Here is an 8,180-nt window from a genome sequence, read left to right on the forward strand (position 1 = left end):
AGACCCACATATATGCTGTCTACAAGAGACCCACTTCAGACATAGGGACACATACAGACTGAAAGTGAGGGGATGGAAAAAAGATATTCCATGCAAATGGAAATCAAAAGAAAGCTGGAGTAGCAATACTCATATCAGATAAAATAGACTTTAAAATAAAGAATGTTACAAGAGACAAGGAAGGACACTACATAATGATCAAGGGATCACTCCAAGAAGATATAACAATTATAAATATATATGCACCCAACATAGGAGCACCTCAATACATAAGGCAAATGATAACTAACAAGAACCTGCTGTATAAAAAAATAAATTAAATAAAATGCAAAAATTCAAAGAAAAAAATATTCAGTTTGATAAACCAAGGAGAAACTACAGGAACACAATTCCTTAAAATTTAAGCCCTTCCTCTGTGTTCCCACAGCCCCCTGTGTTTCTCTCTATAACAGCATTTATCACATTTAATGTAACTACCTGGGTTTTTTAAACCATCTTTCTCATGGGAGTATATAATCTTTTTGAGGCTAGAAACGAGGCAAAAACTGCTTATTATTCATCTCTGTTCTCAGTGTGTGACACAGAGTAGGGGTTCAATGGTGAATGGAGCAAGGGGCCTGAGTCATACACTTTTCTGTATGATTTGCACACAATAGGTAATTAATTGAATTATTAATTCTGAATTAATTCTGAACTGAATTATTCTATCAAAAACTTTCTAAGCAAATTACTTTTTCCCTTATCACAGGAAGTCAAGTAAAAATGAGAACAAAAATTCACCTATAAACTCACCATTCAGAGAAGAATACCTGCTGCTAACTTTTCAGGATATATCTTTCCAAATATGTACATTTAAATTGGTTTCTTAAAGAGGAGTCACACTGTACATACTATACACAGTTTTACAACAGCTTCTTCACATAATAATGCATCATGAGCATCTCTCCACTATATGTAGTTACCTCACTTTTATTGGCTATATGGTATTTCATTAAATAAATGTAATGTAGCTTATTTATCTAATTCCTTGTTATTGGAAATGTAAGCTGTTTCTAACCTTTTGCTATTTCAAAAAGTCCCTTCATGAATATCCTTATAGTTATATCTTTGCTTACATTTTTAGTTATTTAGAGGAACTGCTGAGTTGAAGGGCCTGTATGTTGTTAAGGCCCTAAGATATGTACGACTAAACCTTTTAAACCTTGTTAAAAAAGGTTGTACTAATTTACACTCAAACCAACAAACCAGATGAGTTGTTTCCCTGGCTAAGACTCAGTCGTTTCAATAGCACTGTCCTATTAAAATAAGGAACAAGACAAGATATTCACTATCACTCCTACACTGGAACATCTTCTTATCCAATGTAATAAGAAAAAAAAAAGTATTAGAAGGAGAGAGACAAAACTGCTTTTATATGGTGATCATATGGCCAGCTACCAAGAAAATGCAAGAGAATCAACTGGAAAACCTGTAAAACAAATAATAGGTAGCTTGACACAAAATCAGCAATAACCAGTTAGAAAATATCATGAAAAAGGTCCCTTTCATAAAAGCAGTAAAAACTTTACAATATCTTGTATTAATCTTAAGAAAAAAGACCTGTATTGGGAAAAAAATATGTGTTTATATTTAGAGAATTCCATAAGCCTAGAGTAACTGAAGAGATAGGTCACATACCTGTATAGAAAAAATACTGTAAAGATTTCAATTCTCCTTAAATTAATTAATTGGAATCAATAAATTCCAATCACAAGCCCAAAAGAATATTTTTGGTAAGTTGATTCTAGAACTCTATTAGAAAATACATGAAAACGTTAAGATCATATATCTTTTAACCCAGCAGTTCCACATCAGGGATTTATCTAATAAATATACTATCACATACACTTATTCATCACATATACATAGTCACTGCACAAATATGCAGAGATATATGTACAAGGACATTCACTGCAACACTGTGGTAACAACAGAGTAGAAACAATCTCAAAATTCATTAGGATGAATGTCCCTTCAAAGGGACAAGTTAAATGATATATTTATGTAAGTTAAAACTATACAGCCTATTTTAAAAATTAAGTAGACCTTTAAGTACTGATGCAGATTCTACATCATTGTAGAACAATCTCCAAAATCTATTGTTAAGTGACAAGCATGGTGCAGAATAGTGGGTTTAAAAATTTTTTTTAATTGAAGTATAGTTCATTTACAATGTTCTGTTAGTTTCAGGTATACAGCAAAGTGATTTGGTTATACATATATATTCTTTTAAAAATTCTTTTCCATTATAGGTTATTACAAGATACTGAGTATAGTTCCCTGTGCTATTCAGTAGGTCCTTGTTGTTTACCTATTTTATACACAGTAGTGTGTATACATTAATCCCAAACTCCTAACTTATCTCCCCCACCACCACCGCTATCCCCTTTGGTAACCGTAAGTTTGTTTTCTATGTCTGTGAGTCTATTTCTGTTTTGTAAATAAGTTTGTTTATATATCACTTTTTTAGGTTCCACATAAGTGATATCATATGATTTTTTTGTCTTTGACTTATTTCACTTAATATGATAATCTCTAGGTCCATCAGAACAGTGTTTATAGTCTGCTTCTATCTGTTTAAAAAAGAGAGAAAGAGCGACGTACACACACGCACAGAATATATCTGGTAGCCTACACAAGAAACTAGGAAGAGTGGTGACATCTGAAGGACTAGGAGCCAGGAATAAGAAGACTCATTATTCACTGCATGCACATGCACTCTTATGTACTGTTTTTTTTTCTACCATATGCACATACTGTCTTTTCAAAATAAATTTTTCTTGCCTTTCTGAGGCCATGTTTATTGTTTTACTCAGTCTGAGTGTCAGCAGAATCCTAGGCTTACTCTTTTTTTTTTTTTTTTTTTTTTTTTTTTTTTTTTTTTTTGTGGTACGCGGGCCTCACACTGCTGTGGCCTCTCCCGTTGCGGAGCACAGGCTCCGGACGCGCAGGCTCAGCGGCCATGGCTCACGGGCCCAGCCGCTCCGCGGCATGTGGGATCCTCCCAAACCGGGGCGCGAACCCGGCTCCCCTGCATCGGCAGGCGGACGCGCAACCACTGCGCCACCAGGGAAGCCCTAGGCTTACTCTTAATCGTTGCATTTTTTAACCTATTGCTTTGCAAAATAAATATTTTCATTTTATTCAAAAGTGAAACATATAAAGGTATATAGTGAAGTTTCTCCACACCTCTGACTCCAATCCCTGCAGTTTTCCCCCATCATAGCTAACTACTATTATCAGTTTTTTGTTTTTGTTTTTTTGGGCCGCACATCGCAGTATGTGGGATCTTAGTTCCCCGACCAGGAATCGAACTGGTGCCCTCTGCAGTGGAAGCACGGAGACTTAACCACTGAACCACCAGTGAAATCCTTTTTTTTTTCTTAATTTTTTTCTATTAATCAGTTTTTTATAAAACTTACCAGTTTCTGTATGCATATACAGCAAATACAAATCAATATTCTCTTCACCTTTGTCCATTTTTACAAAGATAGTTATCATTATATCAACAATTCTGCATACCTTGCTATTTCCATTCAGAACCAAAATCACAAGCCACAAAAGAAAAAACAGACTGGACATCATCACAATTAAATAATCTTGTGCTTCAAAGGATAATGTCAAGAAAGTAGACAACCCACAAAACAGAAAATTTCTGCAAATCATATATCTGATAAGGAACTTATATCTAGAATTTTAAAAGAATTCTTAAAACTCAATAATAAAAAGATGACCCAACTGAAAAATGGGCAAAAGATCTAAATAGACAGGTCTCCAAAGAAGATATATATATATATATAAATGGCCAATAAACATATGAAAAAATGTTCAACATCATTAACCATGGGGAAATGCAATCAAAACCACAAGGAGGTACCACTCTCACCCATTAGGATGTGTATAATAAAAAAGACAACAGTAGAGTTAACAAGGACATAGAGAAATTGGAACACTCATATACCGCTAGTGGGAATGTAAGATGGGAAGCTGCTTTGGAAATAGTCTGGCAGTTCCTCAAAAGGTTAAAATAGGTACCATATGACCCAGCAATTACATTACTAGGTATCTACCCAAGAGAAATGAAAACATATGTCCCCACAAAAACCAGCACATGAATGTTCATAGCAACTTTATTCATAATAGTCAAAAGGTGGAAACAACCTAAGTGTCCATCAACTGATGAGTGAATAAAATGTGGTATATATCCATAGAATGGAATATTATTCAGCCATAAAAAGGAATGAAGTACTGCCACATGCTACAACACAGATGAACCTTACAAACATCATGCTAAGAGAAAGAAGCCAGATGTGAAGGACCACATTTGCAAAGAACTTCACTTGTATGAATTGTGCAGAATAGGCAAATCCATACAGACATAAAGTAGATTAGTGGTTGCCTAGGGCCGGGGGTTGGGGAAAAATGGGAAGTGACAGGTGAGAGGTGCAGGGTTTCTTTTGGAATGATGAAAATGTTCACAATTAGACAGTAGTGATGGCTACACAAGTCTGAGAATGTACCAAAAACCTTTGAATTGTACATTTTAATTAAGGTTGAATTTTATGATACATGAGTTATATCTCAATAAAGTTGTTAACAGAAAATAACGTACCTGGGCTTCCCTGGTGGCGCAGTGGTTGAGAGTCTGCCTGCCGATGCAGGGGACACGGGTTCGTGCCCCGGTCCGGGAAGATCCCACATGCCGCGGAGCGGCTGGGCCCATGAGCCATGGCCGCTGAGCCTGCGCGTCTGGAGCCTGTGCCCCGCAATGGGAGAGGCCACAGCAGTGAGGGGCCCACGTACCGCAAAAAAAAAAAAAAAAAAAAAAAAAAAAGAAAATAACGTACCTTAGAGATCTTTCCATATCAGTAAACAGAGAACATCTTCATTCTTTTTTATAGCAGCATGGTATTCCATTGTATGGATGTAGCATACTTGATTTAACTAGTTCCTCACTGATGGACTTTTAGGATATCTCATCATTTGCTGTTACAATATTGCAATCAATCAATGCATGTCATTTTACATGTGTGTCAGTATATTTGTAGGATAAAGCCTCAGGAATGGAATTACTGGGTCAAAAGGTATATATACATTTATAATCTTAATCTATATTGCTATATTTCCCTCCATGGGATACTGCCAATTTACACTCTGACCAGTAATTTTTTAGAATTCATGTTTCCCCATAGTATTGCCAACAGTGCATCATCAAACTTTGGAACTTTTGCCAATCTGAGATACAAAAAGTGGTATCTCAGGGTACTTTTAATCTGCATTTCCACTATAATGGAAGAGACTGAGCATCCTTTCATGGTTCATAAACACATTTATGTTTTCTTTTTATATCTTGCATTCATTCTTCTTTTGGGCTGTTGTCATTTTTCTTACTGATTTCCAGGAGTTCGTTATAAATTAAGGAAAAAAGTCTTTGTAATATGAACTGCAAAATTTTTTCCAGTTTGTACATTGTTTCCTCTCTTTGCTTTTAGTGCTTTTTATCAAGCAAGTTATTGATTTTTAAAACTGTTTTATTGCAATATCATTCACACAGCTCAACCACTTATTCAGTTCAGTGGTTTTTAGTATATTCACAGGGTTATGCATCTATCACAACAATCAATTTTGGAGTATTTTCATTAATTCCTTAGCAGTCACTCCCCATTTCTCCCAAAACCCCCCACCCTAAGCCCTAGACAACCATAAATTTACTGTCTGTCTCTAGAGATTTGCCTAGTCTGGACATTTTCCTGTAAACGGAATAAGAGGCCTTTTGTGTCTGGCTTCTGGATACCAGTCCCTTATCAGGTAAATGATTTTCAAATCCTTTCTCCCATTCTGTGGGTTGTCTTTTCATCTTTTCACTTTCTTGATGGGATCATTTGCAGCACAAAAAGTTTTTTTTAACTTTGATGATGTTCAATTACACACACACACACACACATTCTTGTAGCTGTTCCTTGGGTCTTTGATGTTATATGTAAGAAGGCTTTGCCTAACCCAAGTTCACAAAGATTTACTCCCATGTTTCAAGCTCTTACATTTACTTCTATAATCCATTTTGAATTCATTTCTGTGTATGGTGTAACGAAGGAAGTTTTGTTTTATGTAGCCAAATTTAAGAACCTTTTATTATATGTCTTCTGAATTTTCATAGTTAGAAAGGGCTTCTGCACTCCAAGATTATAAAAAAAAATTCTCTGATTTCCTAGGGTACATTTATGATTTCCCCCGTTTACACTTAAATCTCTTAACTCTTCTGTAATTTATCCTGGTCTGCAGCATGAGATATAGATCCAACCTTTTTTTTTTTTTTGCCTTAGCTACCCAGTTGTCCACCACCATATATTAAATAGTTCACTTGTTCCCCATTGATTTGAGGTGCCACCTTCATGATATGTATACAAAAACATTTTTAAACTGTATAATGAAAATAAAAATAAAGGACAACTGGAAGAGTATGCAGGAAAAGATAAGGAAATAAGTGTGAAAATATACGGGTCTCATGATTTTATTTTGGGTAGAAGCTCTTTGACAACTTTCTCAACTTTTTCCCATGGATACTGCTGTGTTAGGTTTACTGTAGCTTCTAGAATTAATATTAGCCATTTGCATTCTTCTGGGCAATCTCCCATTTCATCTAGGTTTTCAAACATATTAGGAAGGAGTTATACAAAGTACTTTCTTATATTTTTAAAAATTTCTTCATATCTATAGTTATGCTCCTTTTTCTCATTTAAGACTTTATATTCTTGATTAGGTTTACTTATCTATCTATCTATCTATCTATCTATTTATTTATTTTGCATTACTCGGGCTTCTCACCGTTGTGGCCTCTCCCGTTGCGGAGCACAGGCTCCGGATGCGCAGGCTCAGCGGCCATGGCTCACGGGCCCAGCCGCTCCACGGCATGTGGGATCCTCCCGGACCGGGGCACAAACCCATATCCCCTGCATCGGCAGGCGGACTCTCAACCACTGCACCACCAGGGAAGCCCCTATTTTATTTTCTTCTTCCAATAACACCTTCTGGTTTATTTGTTGAGTCTATAGTGTTTTTTTTGTTTTTTTTTATTGGGGTGTAGTTGTTTTACAATGTTGTCTTAGTTTCTACTGTACAGCAAAGTGGAGTTCCCTGTGCTATACAGCAGGTTCTTATTAGTTATCTATTTTATACATAGTAAGTGTATATATGTCAATCCCAATCTCCCAATTCATCCCCCTACCCACTTCCCCCCCATTGGTGTCCATACATTTGTTCTCTATTTCTGTGTCTCTATTTCTGCCTTGCCTTTGTAGTTCATTAATTTCTGGATTTTTAAAATGTTATTGATTTCTTCCTTCAGTTTTTGTTAGCTTTATTGTTCTTCTAGCTCACTGACTTGAAAGCTCAATTTATTTCCTTTTAATTCTCTCTTGTTTCATCTAGGTATTTCATCTGTACTTTATTTATTAATTTATTTATTTTGGCTGTGCCACACAGCTTGTGGGATCTTAATTCCCGGACCAGGGCTTGAACCCAGGCCCTCGGCAGTGAAAGTGCAGAGTCCTAACCACTGGACCGCCAGGGAATTCCCTCATCTGTACTTTATACCCACCTATGTTGTTCGAATATTACAAAGAAATTGTGTTACTTATGTAAAAAAGAGAGAGAGATTACAAGAAGAAAACATTTCAAAAATCAAAATAATTGACCAGGGCCAGAACTGGGAGTGAAGCAGAAGGCATTCCCCATGGGTGCACAATTTAAGAGGGTGCCAGAAACTCAGTAATCAAGACAAATGATATCTTGATGCAATAATTTGGAAAATTAAATTGTAAAATTATGGCCGGCAGGCTGGCTGCCTGCTTTTATAAATACAGTGTTATCAGAACTAGGGCCAGGACTAGAGTAAGGTGACTGAGGCGTGGCTTAGCAAGTACAGGAGTGGCTCTCACTTTTTAAAAAAAACTTAATATTTATTCACAGATATTTTGGACAATTTAATTTTTGAAAATACTGCATTAAAAATGCATCTTGGGGCTTCCCTGGTGGCGCAGCGGTTGCGCGTCCGCCTGCCGATGCAGGGGAGCCGGGTTCGCGCCCCGGTCTGGGAGGATCCCACGTGCCGCGGAGCGGCTGGGCCCGTGCGCCATGGCCGC

At 36.6% G+C, this 8,180-nt stretch overlaps 2 protein-coding genes across 6 annotated transcripts in view; both read right to left on the reverse strand.

Annotated features, from left to right (window-relative positions):
• The window catches only part of XKRX (XK related X-linked), a 95,638-nt gene extending 90,703 nt beyond the window's left edge, over window positions 1–4,935 (reverse strand). The window contains exon 1 of the mRNA XM_028482184.2: window positions 4,887–4,935. Within this exon, the coding sequence (XP_028337985.1) occupies window positions 4,887–4,903 (17 nt within the window). The 5' untranslated portion in view covers window positions 4,904–4,935. The remainder of the gene's footprint in view (window positions 1–4,886) is intronic.
• Window positions 1–8,180, reverse strand: part of TRMT2B (tRNA methyltransferase 2 homolog B) — a 106,412-nt gene that overhangs the window by 70,142 nt on the left and 28,090 nt on the right. For 3 of the 5 annotated variants that reach the window (XM_055081796.1, XM_055081797.1, XM_055081798.1), the window contains exon 13: window positions 4,652–4,795. The exons of the other annotated variants lie outside the window; for them this stretch is intronic. In XM_055081796.1, the coding sequence (XP_054937771.1) occupies window positions 4,652–4,795 (144 nt within the window). The remainder of the gene's footprint in view (window positions 1–4,651; window positions 4,796–8,180) is intronic. 5 annotated transcript variants of the gene reach the window in all.

This window comes from Physeter macrocephalus, chromosome 21, assembly GCF_002837175.3.
Source record: "Physeter macrocephalus isolate SW-GA chromosome 21, ASM283717v5, whole genome shotgun sequence".
Taxonomy (NCBI): domain Eukaryota; kingdom Metazoa; phylum Chordata; class Mammalia; order Artiodactyla; family Physeteridae; genus Physeter; species Physeter macrocephalus.